This window comes from Anoplopoma fimbria, chromosome 8, assembly GCF_027596085.1.
Source record: "Anoplopoma fimbria isolate UVic2021 breed Golden Eagle Sablefish chromosome 8, Afim_UVic_2022, whole genome shotgun sequence".
NCBI lineage: Eukaryota > Metazoa > Chordata > Actinopteri > Perciformes > Anoplopomatidae > Anoplopoma > Anoplopoma fimbria.
In genome coordinates, this window is record NC_072456.1 from 13,840,344 (window position 1) to 13,862,906 (window position 22,563).

General features: G+C 38.5%; 1 protein-coding gene across 1 annotated transcript; it reads right to left on the reverse strand.

The window, feature by feature from the left end:
- Window positions 1-164: 164 nt before the first annotated feature.
- dazap1 (DAZ associated protein 1) lies at window positions 165-20,215 on the reverse strand. The gene is given in 13 exon segments (XM_054602973.1): window positions 165-890; window positions 893-985; window positions 5,637-5,801; window positions 6,478-6,627; window positions 7,224-7,256; window positions 7,437-7,584; window positions 10,905-10,987; window positions 15,014-15,062; window positions 15,290-15,397; window positions 16,573-16,638; window positions 17,191-17,357; window positions 18,817-18,857; window positions 20,044-20,215. Coding segments are annotated over 13 exon segments (1,209 nt in total). The 5' UTR covers window positions 20,076-20,215; the 3' UTR covers window positions 165-816.
- Between the last annotated feature and the right edge of the window lie 2,348 nt (window positions 20,216-22,563).

A 22,563-nucleotide genomic window follows, 5' to 3' on the forward strand; every position in this document is an offset into this window, starting at 1 on the left:
AACGATGAATCATCCTACTAATGGTTTAATCAAATATTTGTTTGATCTTTACTTTGCAGGTCTTCCACTCAAAAATATGAAGCAAATACATCCACAAACAAATACAAACGTCTGGGACAAGCACTGTTTCCTTAAAACATTTATTTTTGTAATAATTTGTCCTTTTTTTCTTTTTGCGTAAGTGCAAAAAAATGCACCCAAAAGAGCCACCTGAGGGAAGTCTACATCTTTAAATAAAAAAACAAGCAAAGTGTACATTTATAGTACAAAATTCTCTTTTTAAAAAATTGCACAGTTTGTGTATAATATATATATTCATAATCTCCATTTTAAACAAACTTTAAAGGCTCAGAAAGTAAACAAAATCCACCAAATGAAAAATAAAAACATTTTTTCCCTAGAATTTAAAGCTGAGGAAACTTGAGACCCTGTTTTCATTTGTGTCCACCATAAATATACATATTTATATGCAATCTCTTTACATATAGTCTCTGTGCTAGTGTTTGACCAGACAATCAAAATTATTGCAAAGTAGTTTAGTTCTACTATAAAACATGGGGTGGGGGGTGGGGGATAAAAGCTTCTTTCTGCTGAATGTTCATTAAGTTACGCAAAAAAACCTGGGTTTCTTTAGACCCCTTTTGAATTCACTGGAATTCCAGCTTTCACAAACTGTGTGCATTCAACATTCCCACAGAACAATCCAGTACTCCAGTTTTGCTTCTTAGCGAGAACACACATTTCCCTGACTTCTTTTTTTTTTAGTTTTAGTTTTTGAACTTTACACAACGGCCCTGCCCAGTGGGGGGGAGGGGGTCAGCGTCGATACGGGTGGAAGCCCTGTACATTGTGGTTCTGGCCCCTGCCGAACGCAGTGGCAGCAGACTGGGGGCGGCGGGCTGTGCTGTCGGGGCCCCGTACGAAGCCGTCGGCTGGGTGGGGTCTGCGAAGCTGTGAGTGAAGGCTGTCAGGTCCTGCCCGTACCCTGAGAAGCACAACAGAGATGAGAGAGCAGAAGGAAGAGAAGAGGAATTTAATGTTAGGGTCACCAATTGCTTTTTAGGGAGAAGCCTTACTCCTTTAAAAGTACTGCTAAGTAAATAAAAAACGTTTTAATCTTAAAAGAATACTTCACCCACAAAATGAACATTAGCATATCAATTACTCACCCAATGTTACCTTGAATGCTTGAAGAAAACTTTGTCTGTTAAACTTTATCAAAAGTCAAAGTCTCATTTATCCATTTGATCATATAATTATATTGCAGGAGTTGTGCAAGTTTGAAAACAAATGTTTTGATATAGTTTTGCGGTTATGAAACGCCACCCCTTTTGCTTTAAATCACCAGACTTACTATTTTTGATTCTTCATTCACCATCAAGGCATGCATGAAAAAGTTTCTTCAAGAATTCAAGGTAACACGGGTTGAGTAACTATGTGATGTATTCCTTTAAGGAAAAATCCACCTTTTAACCTTGTTCTATACAGTCCCAATTGTTATTTTTCTTTTAACACCAATTACAAGTGCTGTAAAACTGCAGCTGTTGGAAGTATTGGTACGTGACAATGATGTGATCATCATTGTCACGTACCAATACTTCCAACAGCTGCACTTTCATGCTGCCTTCTTGTTCCACTTTCGCCTTCTTGTTCCACTTTCACCTTTTTGTCCCAGCATTTACTTTATAACCAGTCTTTGATACCCATGGTTTTTTTCTGTTAACCTGTTGATTAGATAAGTTTAATAGGTTGTCTTGACTAGATAAAACATTTGTTTTGATATTATGGAATCTAAAAGATGTACTTATTTTTATTGTTTGTCAATGAAGGGATCTAAGATGTGTTTGTGATAAGGACTATATACAAAAATGAACTGTGACACAACAAATGACTGAATAGACCAAAACATGAAATATGCATTTTTGTATAGCATGTCAAGGCTTTAAAGGTTTCATGGTGGATTTTTTTTTCTAGATTGAAATACTGTATTCCTTTAATGAGCCCTTTAGTGTTAAAAAATATTTTGTAACATTGGTAAAATGTATATAGAATTTAATAAACACTTAAAGGGGGCTTCATTATGGAAAACAATCTCTAAATTCTCTTGATGATCAGTGCAACACGCATAATGTTCTTCTATTCAGACACTGGAGGGCACCACCTCCCTGCAAACAAACAAGGGAACCAAAGTGACACCTTGGAAAGGAAACTAACCAACTAAAGGCTGGTGCAACCAAAAATTCACCAGCCACAGTCCAAGCCAAAGGGACATTACAGTTAAAAAAAAAACAAAGAGTGGTTTGCTACCAAATGGCTGGTAGAATATGAAAACCAGCTGCAGCTAAATCTTTCCAGCGTCTTGCTGGTTAATTTCCTGATTTTGAAATGTCACCTATAAATACTGGAGTGGAAGACATTTTAACTAACTGGAATGGAAAGACAGGAGCAAGAAAGACAGAAAGAAAGTTGAGAAAAGTTAGAAAATATCACACATTTCTTTTGGGGTGTTCAAAGTGCTTCATGAAATTAATACAAAAATAAGAAATCTGAAGAACAAGAGCAGTCCCAACAGGACCACCCGACAGAAGAGAGAAGTGAAGCGAAATTTAATTTACTGCCATCGTGTCCTTCTTTAAATCTTCTTTCCTTTCTCATCCCTTTAGCTATAACGTGGAGACAGTACATGGGGAAAAGACAATGGGTGAATGGACTGCTGATGCATAGAGACAACTGAACCATGAACAAATCTTCTGACAATTAGATCATCCTTTTATAATCTGCAAAGCAATGCAGACAGAGAGAGTGGACAAAAAAAGGAGGACATGGTTTGTCTTTGTAGAGTAAAGCTACAGCCTCTAAGGGAGATGACTGCTTAGAGCTCTGATTTCCAAATTTCAATATAAATGTATTAAATCTTCTCAGCTGACAGTCGATGGCTGTGTTTTACTGGAAAAGAGTTTACACAGTAATTTGTATGTACATGCAAAATGTACATGCAAATACAAAACAGAGCAAAAGAAAAGAGGAAAAGAACCAGGTTGGAGCTCTATAAACACTACAGTACTGAACAAAATGCTACTTTTGTGGTTGAGAAGGCGATGCTTGCACCTACCTGCACTATATCCTCCCTGCTCATCCTGACCATAACTGTGAGAAGGACGCGTTGGTCCGTAGGCAGAGGGGTCCTGAAGGTAGTTACCCAAGCCTATCAGGGAGATGAGGAGACCAGGTTGACTGAACCCAGATACTGCTGGCCAACTACATAGTTCCCCCCCTCACTGACCTAACAGAGCTGCACACTTAAACTCAATTACCCCATCTGCACTATGCTCCGAGGGGCATCGCTGCTCAGCTCCGTCCTGAAGTCAAAACAAAATGGGTGCGAGTGTTTGAGCTATCTGCTAGCATACCTGACTTTTAAAAAAATCATGCCAGCTTTGTGTCATGACATTTTGTGAAATGTGCATGGTATGCTAAGATGCGACTAATGACGAAATGTGTTTTCCTAAAAAGAAAATTTTATTAAAGTGAAGCAACTAGAAACAAAAGCTAGTACAACACTGGTGGTTTTGCATGTTTTAGTCCATGAAATATGACTTACATCACATTTCTGATTAACATTTTTCAAAGAACGCCAAAAGTTTCTAGATTGATTTCCTATTTTCTAAGCCAACATTGGTCATGATTACTTTCATCATGCTGTCATAATTAACTTGAAATGGACTTGATTTATCTTTGTGTTTCTTTTCATCATTGTTTTCTTTTCCCTCCAGTTGTAAGCATCAACCATTTTTCAAAACTTAAGGTTATTTGTGTACTCAAAGTTCTGAGTAGCACAACATCAAAATGAGTCAATGATGGGTCATTCAAGCAACTTTCAACATCCCAAAATTGTCAGAATTAACTCCATTGATGAACTATTCGGTTTAAAAAAGTTGTGATCGTTAAAAATAATGCCCAAATATATGGGCATAACTCAAGTAAAATATGATGTTCTTCGGCAGTCATTTCTCAAATTTTCGATTTCACAGTGTTCCTGAATGCACTAAGAAGTTTTGACAAAAGAAAAACCAACAAAATGTTTTATTGTGACACAGTATAACGGAAGTAAAGCCAGTGCCTGCCTGAAAGGTGGGAATAATATTTATGCATTAAAACATCCAAAACCACTGGTTTGATCTTTACACTTACCAAATTATTTTAGTGAGTGTAAAGTTTGACCAAACTTAACTGAAACCAAACTTGCTTTGTTTGTCTAACATCAACAGTTTACTAATATCATCAACGTTTCCGATTTTATGTTGTACTGTGTTGCTACCTCTGACTAACTGCCTGAACAGGCAGCGCACACTAGATGCAAAAAGCTGGATGGAAGATAAGCACAGGCAAGAAACACTGAACAAGATGTCATGACTGACAGCGATCACGACTGCTTTAAATATAGAACCAGCAGTGTGGAGCAGCTGTAAGCCAAGTCAGAAGAAAATACCGGCAAGCCAAAAGCCTGAATGTAGCTTCTGAATGAGCATCTGACTCTTATATGACTGTGTGTTTATGTGACTGAATGGGTGAATGTTGAATGCTGAATGAAGCTGGTTCCTTTTCCATGGATGCTGCTTAGTTATCACAGTATGTCAGTCTTCATGAGTAAAGAGTGTTTCACTGGAGAAGCTACCTCCTAATTGTTTTAAATCATAGAAATTAAGAAGGCACATCATTTTCTAGAAGTGAGTTGATGAAATATCTAAATTTTAAAGTCCCTTCACACTGACTGAAGTTTGGCCAAGAATTCAGCTCAGTACAGATCCAGGAGGAATAATTATCCTGGCTGAACACAGTCCAGCTCAAAGACCACAAAGACACCCACCAGAAAGTAAAACCAGCAGACACGTTATTCAGAAAATGACTTGCCCAGGACTCTCAAAGTCCACATTTTACAGACAAACATGCAAAGCTCTGGTGAGATAAACTGATGGACATGTTGAACATTCTTGATTGGTAGCTTTGCAGGTTGGACATGCCTAATTCCAGAATAAGGTTTAACGGGCATAATACTGTCATGCTGGCGCTCTTCTATGGCTTTCGTGCCAAGAACAGGAAAAGAAGCCAGCAGAGTCATTATCAGGGAGGAAGAGAGGGAGGTGTAGGAGGAGTAAACAGAGGTGGGAATATTTGAAACAAGCCAAATGTCAGGTACAGTCGGTCAGGAGAAGGTTGCACTCCCGGGAAAATAAAAACAAAATAAAAATGCAACAAAAAACATTGCAAGGCAGGATGATCTAATTCAAACCTACCAAGACCTACCAATCTTTTTACCAATCCACAGCCCAGCTGGAAATACTTGACAGAAACATCTGCTGAAGATTCCTGGATATGGTGAAACCTCAGCAGCATCTTCGCCGCAGACCCAGAGGGCTTCATGTATGCAAGAAGCATGTATGAATGTGTAGCAGTTGAAGCTAAAATGGTACCAAGAGCAAGCTCCTGCTTGTCTAAAGGTTGTAGATATGCACTTACATGAGATGTAGTTGCACCCAATAAAATATCCAGGGAGATGGGCAGGGCCGAGGAGTGAATTAAAATCAAATGGGAGAGAATAGGGCAGCAAACTGCTTAATGCACAATGCTATTCTTACCATACTGGCTATAAGGGTAGTCAGGCTGCCCAGTGGGAGCTTTGCTCATGTCCTGAGTTGGTGTGGTTGCAGGGGCAAAACCCAGAGGTGCAGTTCCTGGAGTGGTGGGTGGAGGAGGAACCTGTTGAGCATACTGGTCTGCTTGGGGTGTGCCGAAACTGTAACCTGTTGGGGAGTAATAAGGACATTTCTATGACCGTTGCTTTATACAGATGGTATAATATGTATGAGTACAAAAAGCCAAAGTGTTGGTGTCGCTGAATAAAACAGAAAAATATCTTTAACACATAATATAGTCTAGTCAATCTAGTGGACCAAACCAATCCACCAAATCTCTTCTCATTTTAGCCGGTAAGAATTCAAGTTGTACGTCCAAATTTCTCTTACACATATCATCTGCCGGAACAAATTGTGACTAACACATTCGTAACAGATCAGCATGGGCTTCTTTTCCACTGTTATATTCCACTGTTACTTATATTTTGTCAAAGACTTATAATATGATAAATATTAATTAATGTAAGATAATAAACCCCCTCACAGTCTTTTTAGCAAGATTTCATGAAGTACTGGGTATCTGCGAGTCACTCTGTCTATCTCTGATAAGGTGGAGGTTCCTCCCTGACAACAGAAACAGCAAAGCCGCCTGGAAAACCTGACATAGATTCAATTAACACATTTTACACAACCATTTGAGTATTGATGTTGTAAATGTAGTTTGTCCCTATCTCTGCCTAACTAACAGTGTTACCTAAGCATATGCTATATTACCTGTAAGTGCTTTGTTGTGATGTCAAAACAACAACAAAGTGTAAGGCATGAGTGTGTGAGTATTACTAACCAAACTGAGGTGCTGTGCTGTAGCCCTGCTGAGGGTAGCCCTGAGGTGCAGCGAAGCCACCCGCTGGGGTCGTGACCAGGAATGCGTTAAAGGGTGACGGAGGCTGTGTGGGGGTTCCACGGCTGGCTGTCAACTGAGGTCCATACCCGCCTGCTCCAATACAGAACAGATCTATTTTACAGAAATGTTTTTACATAAATATATGTTTTATATATTGGATTTAGTACACAAGCAATACCAGTAATATCTGTGCAAGCAAAAATCTATTTGAATTTGTCCTATTGAACAGCTGAATAACAGGCAAACAGTTGATAAATGACTGGTTTAAGAAATTGAATTTGCAGGACACAATCAAAAGCTGAATGAGTTAACACAGGGCCGACACTGCAGTGAGCGTTGCAGGTTGACCCGGAGGTGGTGATATGAAACTGAGCCTGACCAATAGCAGAGGGAGGCTGGAATCTATTCAAAACTGCCATCTGTCTCAAGCAGCAAATTATCAGCAGCCTCAGCCATTATGTGATAACATGTGCTGTTCAATGCCATCAGCCTATTGGCCGCACAGAGTGCACGTCCATATTTGTGACAAGATAAGCACTTGATCACATGGAAAATACTTTAAATCTATATGTAGTTAGATCAATTCACACTTATGCAACATACTTAAAAAAAACAAAAAACTACTCCTCTAAAATAGGAAAGAAAATATATTTCTCTGTGTTGTCAAGTGGAGATCAAACACCTACCTATCGGTTGGCCAGTAGTCGACACCCACACTCCTTCAGAAAGAGAAAAAAAGACTTTAATCTGGGGACAATAACTGAAATGTATTTATGTTTAATATTCAACCTGAAAATGTAACAAATAAAAGTAAAGCATTCACATTTAATCATTACTATAATGTTTTCTTTTGAACAGCGAGCCTTACTCGCTGTGGACCTGGACTTGTTCCCACTCACCCTGGGCCCCGTAAGGCTGCTGCCAGCCCTGGGCAGGCTGTGCTGTCCAACCATTAGCTGCACTCAAGATGCCCCTGGGTGCCCACTGGCCAGGGCCAAGCTGGCCAGGAGCTTTGCTGTCACGGGGTTCAGCCTTCTTAACTTCCACCTGTACAAAGGACAAGGAGGGCACATTTGGCAACACCAGTATAAGTTCTAAGAAGTGCCTCACCTAGACAGTCCTGATCCTACAACTGAATATTTAATCTCAACATTGGGCCAGTTTGAAATCTCTCACTTTATGTTTATAGAAATAATGTGGGGCAACTATGTTAGTTTATATTACTGTGTAGCCAGGAAAGCTGTGCAGCTATGTGTCTCAGGTAGTTATTATCAAGCAGGAATTTCATGGTGGCAAAAATCATAATAGTAATTTATCAACTTTTTTTTTTTTTTTTAAATGCATCTCCAGATCACAGACTCTAGATATATACCTGAGAAACATAGAACATTTTTTTCCCTCAAATTAATTGCGCTAAATATGATAAAGACATCTAATGGAAAGTCAAGACTTACCTTTTTCTGACTAACGCTTATAAAGAATCTTGTTTATATTTTATTTGGAATAAGTTTTAGAGGGGGGGAATGGACGTAGAGAGAAATTTGTATCTAAGTTCTAACAGAATATAGAAAAGGTAAACATGCAGATAGTACAAATAAACAGTCTTTTCAGTCAATCTAAAATTGAATCTTCATACTGTGTCAAAGGGGAGAATTTTGTGAGTACAAGTGACCGATTCACTTTGACCTCAATATAATGTAAGATAGCTGCTGGAGGCTCCGTTTTATTTATTTTTTACAACCAAAACCTCAAATGTAAGAATGGTGACTTAAAGTTTCTTTTTGATAATTTAATTATAATAATAAAAAGGACATTTTGTCATTGTGGGGGGACGCCAACTACACTACTAATATAACACAGTCTTTATCCATACAAAACATTAATCAAATTGGAGATCATCCGTCGCAGAAATAGTTAAATACTTTGGGTCAAATATAAATGTTTTGCTCCAAAAACAAGAAAATGTCCTTCCTGTAACTAGGCAAAGCTACCAGCAGTTAACCAGAGCAAAGAAACAGGTTGAGACTAAGGGGGGGGGGGGGGGGGGCAACCAGAAATAGACTGAGGGGTTGAGTTATTGGGGTCACCTTGCAGGAGGAAAACGAATCACAAATTCCTCCCCGCTTTAAGGTGTTGCCACCTTCCCCAGCCTCCCCTCTTCCTTCTCTGTCGACCTAATTACATGCACATGTTTCCGGCAGTGGCCTAGCCGCCGCCGGCAGCTACCTGGGCGCTTTCTCCCGTGGGCATCACAGCTACGAGTGATGGATACTATGACTTATGTACGGTCCCCAACAGCAGAACTGGGATTTGTTCCACAGTTTGATGTGCTCCAATTTCTAATTTTGTAACTCATATCTCCCAACCTCCCTCTAGTCCCAGCGTAAGGTAATGTCAAGTCAAGAACAATGGATTAAGTCGAGCCTTGATTCCTGCTGGAAACCAGGGCAAAGTCAAGGGGGGTAAGTTCTTAGATCTTACCAAGGAAAATGGGATTTGTTTCATCGTTTTAATGAAATGATCAATGATATTTAAATAAAAATGCCTCAATACCATAGATTATTATAACAAAAATCAAGCTTAAATCCCGTTCTGGAAAGCTTTACATTTTATTGTCCAACCAAAACAACCTATAAATTAATTGGCAAACAAGAACCAAGGTTTCATCTCTAGTTTGTTTGGAATAAACAAAGGGGGGCACCTCAGGGTCGGGTGGTTTGACAACAAATCGCAACGTCCCTGGTTCAACCCTTGCCAGGGAGCCTGGTTGCAGGTCATTCCCCATCTCTCTCTTTCTTTATTCAGTGTCATCTTTCTACTGTCCATCCTCAAATAAAAGCAATAAGGCGCCAACATTTTTTTTAAATAATATTACCTCAACTTGACTGACTGACATGACTAACAAAGAGTAAGCCACCTACAGAAACTCCGGCTTCATCTGGACCGAAATCCATTAAAGAAAAATCCAGTGCAGAAACACACCAATAACTACCGCTTTTCAGGCGCTGCTCTCAATAAGAGTTGAAATCCTTAACCAAAAGCCAAAATATACACAAAGGTCGCCGAGTGTCAAATGTCACACACTGACCTTTAACTATTTAAAACATCGCTGCAGCCATGTAAGGATCAATGACAGAAACACGATACGTGTGATGATATGATATGATTGACTACACTGTGAGACTTTAAATCATTTTTCTTATGGCCATAAACCATTACTGAAAACAGAAAGGATTCTTCTGGTATCTCTGTAGAGTGGTGTAAAGCCTCCAAGTTTCAAAATGTCTCTATTGGGGAAGATGGGGGCTGAAGAATGAGCTTTAAAAGTGCCTTCAAAACCCAAGTGTCAGGACCAGTCCTAGCCAGATATGTACCAAGGAGTACTGTCTGATTTTTATTGTTTGTTTTACTCAGCTGAGGTGCCAGGTGGATGGTGTTTGCCACAAGCAATATAACAATACAAGGAGTGCCAGAAGGTTAGGAGCTGTGCTTAAATAAAACACTATAATCAATTTATAGTTTTTTCCCAGAGGGACAGCTTACCTGACCCAATCTGAATTGTCTTTGCGCAGTAAACCCCATCCCATCCATCTGGTACACACACTGAGTTAAAACAAACACTAAGAAGTAACACGCAAATATTATTGTGTGACTTCTGTTTCTTCCTCAGCAGCATTTCAGAGAGAGCTGTCATTTGTTATTTAGAGAAATGAAAGACACAGTATGGAGATTCTTCAACTGAGGTCACTGAGTTGAGCTTTTTCTTTAACTTTTCAAAATGAACAAAAAAGAAATAAAGAAAACATGTTGACGTGTAAGTGACCTGCCAACAAAATATCAGAAAACAAAAAAAACAGAACTGATTGGACCAATCCTTTAGGTGACACATATTCAGGGAAGTGCTTTACTATATCTTAATGACATTATATGTAATTCAATTTATAAAACAGAAAATAATGTAACTTTAATATTTTAATGGCAATGCACTTAAGACATCCTAAAGGAGTGGTCGGTTTAAACAAAGCCTTAGGCGACTACAGAAACTGTGATATAACAGCATTAGTAAGGGATTATTGTGCCTCTAGAAAGTATAACTTATGGCAATAAGTGTGAGGGTAGTACGTGTTTAGAGCAAAAAATATTATTATCAATAATAATAATAATATGATGAGTAAGGTAATTAGTGGCCTGATCAGTTGTCATTTTTGTTTGATGTCAAAGGCTAACTATATGCTATTTGATGCTGCAGACACAATTGGGAAGCTACTATAAAATGAACAAATTAAACAGCATCATAGTATAATTCTCACTCTGTCGCCCAAGCCTCTGTTTGATTTTAAGGGTAAAATAAAACTACAACTACACACTTTTTTGCCCATGATGTCGTGAAAATGCATGTTGACAGCCTGGTCCACTGATTGTTCGGCCTCGAAAGTAATAAATCCAAAACCTAGCCAACGACCAAGAGTGAATCAAGGTAGCAGGGGGGTTGTGACAACACAAGATGAAGAACAGTATTGGGCTTCAGCAGAGTGAGGATCCGTCAAGACTGAGCAAGAGGCTCCTGGGGTTCGGATGATGTCGCAGACTCGCAGAATAACACAAATCCAAGACTAAAGCCTGGGGGATTGAAGGAAACTTTTCTCTTTACTGTGCAATGAAATATTTTGTGAAGATAACAATACAGGACTGCTTAACTGCTAAACATGAAGAATGACGAGTGCAGGAATTGATTTAATGTGAAATGTCACAGAATAAAAGGTCAATGAAGTCCATCTTCCACCCTTTAACATTGATAAATGCCAATTGAACCAATATTACATTTTGTTACTTCATGCTGTTTCATCCAAACCCCACCTTGATCTGTCCCTTGGAATATTGCTGTGGAGCACACACTCGCAGCAGCCATTGTTAATGCATCACAAAAATATGGAGAAACACAAACTGTAGAATGCCTAAAGCTTTCTCCAAGCTTTCCCAAATTCAGTATTTTACTTTTGAGTCAGCCAGGATAAGCCTACAATGGACAATTAAAGTATTGCTCACAACGGTAACACAAAGATATAGGCCACAACTGGTTCCCCAAAGTGACGAGTCGCTGATTTTGATCAATAGCTTTTCATGGGAGATGTACAAAGTTCATCAAAAAGAGTGAGATCCTTTTGGTCCAACATTTTGGATCCGTAAACTCATCCGACTATCTGAAATAGAGCAATAGAGCGTTAGATAGAGGCCTCTGTGCGCTGCAGTGATCTACTTTCAATTTGATTAACTTTCCACGATGGCAGAATTGGGTTGGGTGCGCATCTCTACTCTGGGACCTAACCTGAATCCAATTAAGGACGAGACAACTGAGATTTTAGAGACCTCTAGTACCATGCCAAGCATTCCCAAGGACCATGATCTATTGCTATTAATAAAAATCTGTCAATGACCCGTCCTTATTCTAAATTTAAAACCAGGTTGACACATTAAAAGAGTTTGACATATCTTGGTTACAGCAAAATGTTTTGGTTACACTCAAGTTAAAAGACTTAAAATAAAACCGATGTGAGTTAAAACTTGCTGTGGAGTGACTATCACTCAAGACTACTTGATGTAAAACTGTGAGATAATTTAAAATCATCATTTATAGATCTACAATAATTATTTTAGTAATTTAATAATCGTTTAAGGATTAGGGATTTTTCTAAACAAAAATGAAAAGAAAAAAACTCTGGTTTTGGCTTTTTGAATATAAATACTTTATTTTTTTTTGAGGTTTGTCAGAAAAAAACAGCATCATGGGCTCTGGGAAATTTTAATGAACATATTTTTACTATTTGCTGGAATTTTATTTATCAAACAATGAATCGCCTCATCATGAAAATAATTAACAGATTAATAGATATTGAATGGACGTAAGTTGCAGCACTAATACTTTTTTCTCTCTATAATTATGTTCTTAGTATAATTAAGAATAGCAAGAAAATATTACATTTTTGTATATCTAGCATTTGATTTAAAGCAATACGATTTTTTAATTCTTGATGTTTGAGATATTGACCTGATATTTACCTAGATGTCAAAGCACAATATCAATATAAAACAACGTTTAGCCATGACTGGCTCAAAATCCACAAAACCAGCATGAAAACGAAGAATATCTTACTAACTATTGTTCAAATAACGTGGAGTTAAATCCTCATCAAATTCTTTCTCTCTAGTAACAGAGACTAGGTAACGAGCCAAATTCACAATTTGATGCAACTTTGTACACACCCCATTTTGACCAGGTAAAGAATTTGAGTGCTTTTACATTTGGCCTGTACCTCTGTGCTACCAGTCAATGCACAGTAACCTAAAGGAGAAAGGACAAATCTTAAGAAACACCGTTAATCACATTCAAACCATTCACAAGGAGAAGGGGGACAGAAGAAAGAAAAATAGAAAGGGCTTACTTACAAAAATACTTAACTCTCTACATATGGGAAAACACATACTACGCCATTTAAGATAAGATAAGATAAGTTACATATATATCAAGGTAAAGAAAACTTATTCCAATGTTAAAAGTCTGATGTTTTTAGTAAAACAAACTGGTTATACCATAAAAGATTAAGTAATGGTTGTCACTGGTGCAATACATGTTAAATTCCAATGACAAACTATTCTGGGTTTCTCCCAAGAGAGAATGAATGGGGGTTTGGAAGGGAGAACATTAATACATGTTGTGGGTCAGTGGCCGCTGCATCATGCTATGTAGGACAAACACAGATGAAACAGCTGTGACTGTAAGTCAGTGGGCAGAGTCTGACACCAACGCTGCCGGTGGCCCAGGGTCTGATTCCCAGTGAGGCCATCCATGCTACATGTCATAAACGTATCAAAAAATGATTAAATGGAACTCTTCTGAGATTTTAAAGGTCTCATTTTTTAACTGTCAGTAAATAGGTTAGAGAGGATTTTGAAACAGCAAAGTAAAACCTTTTAAAATAGTTCTATTGTTCGGATGATAACTGTTTCAGCCTCTTTGAAGGACAAATCCCCCCCTTTAAATGCTCAAACTGTTCTCAATATGCCAGTTGCATGTTGTGATAAAGTTTCCACGACATCTTTTTATAGTTTATAGATCAGTTGACTGACCTTTCAGCATTATCACAGGTTCATAAAGACAATTGTAATTAAAAACCCTGAATTATTTTTCAGTATGACGTCAATACTAAATAGATCCAACAATTTAAATAGACTAACATTGTGCTGTTACATAACATGATTTACATCCTTACAATTAAAAGCAATGGATGTTTTGCATTTAATACATTTTAGAGGAGATACTTTCTAGTATTTCAGTGGTTGCACTGCTTAAAATGATAAATCTCGTCACTGTATTGAATTCTGCTGTATTGAGGCTACTGTGGGTATCCCTACTTCTAAAATGGACTTCTCTAGTTTAAATAGCTTAAAACTTTCTTTTTGTCAAACTTAATTTTAGAGATTGATCAATAAGTTTATAAATCACTAAAGATGACAGTTGGATATAATCATCAATTTAGGGGGGTTTGGATAAATTAAATTGATTAACAGAAAAAAAAAGATAAATCAATATCAGATTAATCAATAATTGAAATAAAAATAACTGTTAGTAAATCTATTTCATTTTTTTGGGCACCTGAACCTTTTTCTTATAACATATCAGAGGCTAGTGGACTAAAACCTTGACATTCTGCATACAGCCTCAGAAAAATATTCATGTGTAATTGAAACACCTTCCTCACATGTTTTACAACCTCTGTGCACAATAAACTGGGCTTTTGAAATTCTGGTGTAGTTATCATAATGGTCCCAACAAGAATTCTCAATTTCACATGTAGTAAGTGAAGGGAATCTTACAGTGCTCTTAATGATGACCGTTTTTACTCTTTCCACCCTGATGAAGAGTCTGTGAGGTTGAAATCGGTCAGTTTTTTACCCAATATTCTTGGCTAAAGGTTTTTAAGATAACGTCTCCTCTCGCTCTGCCTATTTAACTGAGTAGAAATGTGTTCATGGAACAGACTCATGATGTCACACAAGGTCATGAAGGACACTGCATCAGTCCAAATCAGAGCATGTTGTTTTATGTGGACAGATTACATGTAACATTGCACAAATGTAAAACCTTCCCATAAACTGAAGGTAATTTCATGAATTTTACAGGAGATCAGTGTTTTTCACATTTAAATGAGCTTTTTATTCCATTTTAAGAAATGTCAAGTCAGATTTCCCCTTTGATTGTAAGCTGTTGTGACTTTTTACGAGGGGTTTTATCCAACATGCTTTTGTGTTTTATTCTGTGTCTTTACCGTAAATAAAATTCATGTTACGGCTTACAGCGTTTAAATTGAATAATATCTGGGGCTTAATGGGCTTTTTCTCTTTGGGCCAGAATAGTTAGTCATGAGATTTAAGATGGTAAGGTATGGAGAGGGGGGGAAAAAACGGGATCAGCTTTTACCTCGGGGCCTCTGCTTCTCCGCATCATAGATCATTACCACCTCTGTGACCTTGAATGGGACAAAGGGAAACAGTGGCTCCATTTAGATAACCAGGCAGGGTCAGTTCATACTCCAATTAAATATTCTGCTTCAGTTTGAACAAATAATTAATTGTCCTATCCCATCCCACTAAATATCAACCATTTGAACTGTAGTATTGACCCTGTTCAATGTCATATCAATTCAAGCAATATTAATGACGTTATTAACTGCATTATGCACTTGGCCATACTCACCACTCCAAATCTATTGAAATAGTCCCTGAGTTCAGGCTCGCCGCAGTTATGGGGGATTCCACCTACAAATATCTTCTTTGATTTATTGCTATCTGCTTTGCTGCCCTTCTGAAAGAAAACAGGGAGTGTATGGATTTCAATGTGTGTTAAAGGATCACTCTGGGGAGGGGACAGTTAGTCATCATCTATTCAAACAGTGCAGAAGAAATTAGGTTCCCCTCTTGCCCTGGGGTATAATTCTTAACATGTCATGTCAATGCACACACTAGTCTCCACACACCAGAGAGCACGGCTTCCTCCACTTACTCTCCACCACTAAGCATTTCAGAATTGCTGTGCACTGCACTCATGCTGCAAAGGCTAGAGGCTGCTTACAACAATGATTTTTTACAATTACATCTTCTGCTTTGTTCGTAAAACATTCAGTTGCAGCTACTTAAAATCAGTGAAAGGAGTTCCGTTGGGAAGCAAAGGGCTTCATTTGTAAAAGCTTCTGACATAAAATTTATGCTTGCAGCTAAATATATGACACACAAAAATGTTTAATGGACACGAAGATGAAATAACTGAAACCATTGCCGTCCAAAGGGACAAAATGACAATAATAGATCTGCAGCGGCTTGTTGATCAACTCAGAAATTAACCAAAGTTGATGCAGAGCTTTCTGCCTTTCAAAAAATTCACTGCTGAAAGCAATTTTCTGTACCACACTATCGTGCTCATCTCTAGTTCTAATTGTGTTTTCTCAGTTTTATTCAATAAGGGACAACGGTTATAAGAACAACATACTTTAGCTGAGAGGACAAGAAAATTCCTCCAATTTTTTTAAATAAAGAAAACTTTTATACATCCAAAAAAGGCAATGCATAAGTGTTGTTATAATTCCATCATTTAGCACGGTGATACAGAACTGTGACCTCTTCATGAAAACTTTTTGTTACATCTGGGAAAATGTGACCACAAATCTGCTGATATTGTTGCAGTTCCTTGATCACAAATAGAGGTCAATACAAGTCATAGATTATTTGATGCTTCTGTGATTTATCAAAAAAAAACTAATATCTAGTGTTCTCAAAGGCATCAAGGCTGTGTAGATCTCTTTTTTTTTTGATTGCACTCTTTGAAGTAACAAAATGTAGGTTAAAGTCAGACTGTTTTTTAAAATGAAGCTCAAGGTGAAAAGAGTTAAACCTCAGAAGGAGGGGGGATGGAGAGACTGATGACCTGAGTCTTATTCCAGCAGAAACTCCTATCCTACCCAGTAGATATCAGATTTTTCTTACCCAGCCCTCCTTGGTTCGAGACTTTTCAGGTTGCATTCCTCTGGGAGTGCATGGCTTCGGGTCAATCTGACAGCAGAGAGAGAAAACGTTTGACCTCAAAGGCACCTTCAGATTGTTCTTCTTCACTGAGCCCATTACAGTATATTGACTCACCTCACACAACAGTGAAACATATGTAAAGACATTAGTTTGAATATGTGGCCAATAAACTGTTATGCCCTTCTCTGCCTTCTTAAACAGAGCAAAGATGGCAATATGTCATTCATGGTTAAGCTGACTGCATTGATACAATTAATTGTAGATAGATTGAAATGCAGAGGGAAGATTAGCATCTGCTTGTTTCTTTTCTGCCATCTCAGATAATTCAGGTTCAACTGCCAATTTTTGCTAATCTGAGTTTAAACAGGTAAAACTTGTTAGGCAAATAGACGTCAAAATGTGGCTGTTGAGTGCTGTGCTAATGCCAGCAGGCAAGTACAACTGTGCTTCTCCTTGAATAACTTCTAACTTCTATGAATGGTGAAATGCAGTATGAGGTTTTCCGCATTGCTCACACAATGCGCAGGCAGATTACTCTGGTTGATATGACTATCTGCTCCTTTGAGTTAAAATACTCACATTTCTTCCATCAAGATTATGAGGCTTTGTCTCCAGCACTGTCCGTACACAATTGGGGTCTTTGAATTTGACAAAGCCGAAGCCTCGCGACTGATTTGTAGTTTTGTCCTTCATGATGACACAATCTACTACTTCCCCATACTGTGAGAAGTAGTTTCTAAGTGTCTCTGGGGAGAGAAAGAAATAAATTACAGTACAGTGGTGCTGTCTAGAAACATACAACTATACTGCAATTATAACAGGAGATATAACCCCAAACAGCTTTCCTCGTGTACACAAAGAAGTGTAGTCATGACTTATAGGACTCATGCTTTCATTATGATAAATTATGCTAAGAAAATATCTTCAGCACTTCAACCTGCACTAAAACAGGTGTGGGGGAAAAACACAACCACCACTCCATGAAAGTACATAGGGTAGATTACAAGTCATCCAGTGACCTTGATTTTGTCTTTAGGCAGTACATTGGGAATTTTATCTTTGGTTATTAATGTAAAAACATAAAAACACAGTGCAGTCAAGTTCAACTCACATGTTGGCATTCCTAGAGAGCAAACAAAGCACTAACACACTGTCATGTTAAATGGCACCAAATATACAACAAACTACTGTAACGTCTGCACAAGCCCACAGCAGCAAAGCGTGCAAGTTTGAACAAATGAGGAGCCACTTTGGAGAGAGTTATCGTCATTGGTTTTCTCATTGCTGGGAAGCCCTGGGGCATCGCCAAGGAAACAAGTTCAGAGTAACGCAGAGCTGTGGTTCAGATCTTAATGTTAGCAGTGTGCTGTTAACACAGGCAAGCCCTTGTTCCAAGTTACTAAAATGCCAATCAAGCATGAGCCAGTTAAAGGCTTTAGACAAACTATACCATGTATGGGCTAGTCTGTGGAGGGGAATGTATAAACCCAATGTAGAATGTCTAATGTAGACTCCACTACCAGCGTTTGAGGTTTGCAACTGATCATCAGTAATTTTGCAAAGTAAAAATGAAGTAAATATGGAAAAACCCATTGACACATTCCATACACAGGAAAACTGCATTAATACAGAAGAACAGTGGCCACAATTAGACTCCACCATCAATCAACATAATGTAAATACTGTAACTTGATATTATACAAATGCAGGAGTGGTGTTAAGTGATGTAACTGATGTCATATGATGTACATAACCGTCACCACACGCTTGATATCATCTAGAGTAATAGCTACTTAACAAGCAAGACCATCTCTATCTGTTAGACCACCATACCAATGTTAGTAATGAATGTCAGACACCAATCGTACAGGACAACCTCATTTGAATTATTGTATGACAGCACCAACTGTCATATGCAAAATATTATATATTGATATCATTATCGCCATCAAGGCAGGAGTAGAAATACTCACATTTGTATTTTAAAAACATTGCCCAGTTCTATTCTGTTTCTTGGCTAAATATAAACTGATAATCTATTAAAACTTTAATTAACTTTGATTCAAACCCCCAAGCGAGAGTCCCAACAAATTACCAACCAGATCCTCCAGTCTGACAACAAAACAATCAAATACATCAGCATTCAACAAATTCCTGTTAATTAACAATACTGCCTTCATGAAGTGACTTAACAGCGTAACTAACCTTGTGTGGTACTCCAGTCCAATCCTCCCACAAAAAGTTTCCTGAAAAGAGTAGATGTATAATGATAGAAAAAGTCAACCATTAATCATCACTTTGAATCAGCGTAAAGGATACACTTATACAAGTCACATACAAAAGGCATGATAACAAGCATGGAGACACAGTTGCCTGTTCAGAGGCCTTAAAAGTCTGATGATAAAAGTGACAGCACAGCTTTAGAGCCATAACACAATACAGCTGACTGAAAAGCCAAGTACACAGATATTACACAACAAGAGGCAACGCTGCAGAGCAGGGGGGCATACACACAGCTTCAGTGGACACTTCCATGCCCGTGTTTATGGTGATGGATGTGGAGGTCCAGTCCTGGTCGAGGATGAGCCCTTTAGACTTCCACCACTGACCCTGATGCCCTCCACAACAACGGTCTCTTATGGACCTCATGCCACGTAAGTTACCCCGGAGCAGAGCAATAGCGTTTAGCATGCTAACGCAGCACTCAGCACACATACAGGACTCCAGAAGCTGCAGCGAGCTGCTGGTCTATCTCTCTCTCTCTCTCTCTCTCTCTCTCCCCCTTTAAGGCTGCAGCCTCCGTCCCGCAACCACCGACTCAGTGCCCGGTCGGAGCGTCCACCGTGCAAGCGGACCGGTGAGCTCTGCGGCTCACTGCGAAGAAACTGCAAGTTTAACGACAGTAAAAGCGGCTCTAACATCAAACCCAGCTAGCGGGTCCATCAAACACCCAGTCCGCTGCTGAAACACACCGTCTGTGACTGAAGCACGGAGGATGCAGCGCGGCGCAGAGCAGGGCGCCCCATCCTCCGGCGGTGCCCGCTAAATGCCCTCCCATCGGCGGGTCAGGAGGAGACTTTCGCTTCGCTGGCAAAACGTTAGCGGAGTTAGCTTGGAGCTAACTGGAAACAACACTGAAATAAGTAACCACGCGTCCACACATCCCCCCTGACAAGCTACGCGACAGCCCCGGCCGTGTGCCCCCGTCACGTAGACCGGTAACACCTGCGCTACTTTGATGCCTACTTTCACTTTGTTGGCCGTCTTTCCTCGGGCTAGCCGTCTCGCTGAGTTACTACAGCTAGCTTAGCTCGATGCTAACGTTAGCCTTCAGATGACAGCTTGGCAAGTAAGCACGTTTAAATACAAGTTACGATGCAGCTCGCAGTCCGGCGTGTCCGCAGTGGAAGGCTTCGTGTAAATGGATCTTACCCGACTTCATCTCCGACTAAGTTGTTGTTCATTTCTGAGGCTAACGCGGGGGACTGTCGGAGCTGTGACCGGCTTATTGCTTCAGTGCTGCCCGTCTCAGACTGAGAGCGGAGGAAGGTCACTCCGCTTTTTGGTTCAAACTGTTCTGCGCAATGACGACGCTGCAGGGGGGCAGCGGCCTTTAAAGGAGTAGTACACCCAGCAGGGGCACCACTGCACGGTGTAACTGTCCCACAGGGGCATCTAGGTGCTTTACAGCCGGAGGTCTTTCAAGCATTCATGTCAGGAAATTGCTTTTACAAAAAAAAACTGTAAAAAAACAATAAATGATAATGAAAACAATGAAAAGCAGGCAGCCCTCTTAATACTTCATGACAGAATACAAAAAGCTAACCTGTGCTACACTTTTCAGTTTTTAATAGTCTAACATCCTATCATAGATTTTTTTTTTTATTGAATTAACGACCTCAATACTTCCTGAAAGCTTAACACTACCTTCATTCAGGCTGGTAGATTTAGTGAAGAAATGTTCTGCCGGATGTAAAAATAAACTTGAATATCAGCCTCTACTGGTGTTATGAAGTGGGACATTTTTCATAGACTCATATATCCTAAATTATGGCAGATAATCTACTAAAATTGCCCCCTTCACTCTCTGAGAGGGTATCTTAATACAATAAAAAAAAAATGAAATACCTTCTGTAATACTTAACTGTAAAAACTGGACCATCACATTCACACGCATGCTGTCTATCTACCGGCCATATGCAAAGTCAGTCAAAGAGCTTAGATCAGGCATAATTCTATAACTAATTAACAATAAAAATAGAAGTACACAGATATCCATTTTGGAGTACTCCCCAAGCTTATGCACAGCTCCCTGTTGGTACTGTAATGTCAGCATGAGGTAAAAAAAAAAATAAACAGCCCTAACAACAATAAATGATAATGAAAACAATGAAAAGCAGACAGCTCTCTTAATACTTCATGGATTGATGACAGAATACAAAGAGCTGACCTGTGGACTGATTATTTTTGGTGGGATGAAAGAAAAGATAATGTGTTATCCGACGGGTATCTTCCTGTTGGGAGCATTCTGTCAATAGGTCAGGATGTGTGATGTTATACAGTACCAGTCAAAAGTTTGGACACACCTTCGTAGTCAATGGTTTTTCTTTCTTTTTTTTTTTTTTTTATACTGAAGACATCCAAACTATGAAGGAACACATATGGAATTATGTGGTAAACAAACAAATGCTCAAAAAACCAGAATATGTTTTATATTTTAGATTCTTCAAAGTAGTTGAATGAGAAGGTGTGTCCAAACTTTTGACTGGTACTGTATTTTGTAACTCCTGTATTTAAACATTTAGTCTAATAGAAAACAAGATTTATTCAAAGAGAAAACAAGATTTATTCAAAGAGAAAACAAGATTTATTCAAAGATTTATTCAAACAAGATTATTACAATCTTGTTTATTGTAATAAACAAGATTTATTACAATAAAAACAAAAATATATACAGTATAAAATCATAAAAAATTCAATCTAAATTCAAAGTTACATACACAACAGACAAATTAATCCTACAATAAAATAAACAATAACCAGTAGGATTCAGAGTGTCTGTGTGTAATTGTTTTAGATGATATGGAGATTTTTGCTACTCATTTCAACTATGGGGAGCACAGTAGGCTATTTAAAACACTTTTGTCCAAGATCTGTTTGAACATGAGGTACGGCTTAAGTTAAACAATGTTACACTCATTACCAAATTTCCTGATGAAAATTAGAAATTTGCTATATTATTACATTTCAAAATTATAGGTTTGGCCAGTGACCAAGGAATAAAGTCCTATGTACATCACAGCATCTACATCTATAACAAATTTTCTTCACATCCAGTCATTACATTTCTGTTGCTGATCTGAGCTGATCACATGACATCTACTCTTTGGCTGAGTTAATGAAACACCTCACAAGTAAAGCAACAGCATTAAATGGTGACATTTAAATCATGAGATGCAAATCTAAGTGACAAAGGTGAAATATAAGGTGGTGCAATTAAATATCACCTTTCAGGCACAATTCACATAATTTATTTTTAAAACTAGCCTGTGACAACATGAGCCATCAAAGTCTGAGCGTTCTGCACAGTACAAAGTGTGTAAACTGTGCTCATGTAGCTCAGAGGGAAAAGCAAGTCAACCTGTAACCGCACGGTTGGTGGTTTGATCCCTGACTCCTGTCTCCTACTGCAACTGAGCCCCAAGTGGCTCTGCTCCTAAAATGCTAATGGTGGGTAAAATGCCATTTTCTATACCATACATTTAATAAAGGACTGAACTTAAGTACAATTTGGAGTTACTTGTACATTCACATTTTCATTTTACACCATTTTACTCTGACGTTCCAGAGCATAATACTGTTCTTTTCTATTCCACATTTATTTCCCAGCTATAGTTAGTTTATAGATTACGTTTTTATTTTTTAAAGTTATGTCTAAATTTACTAATTAGA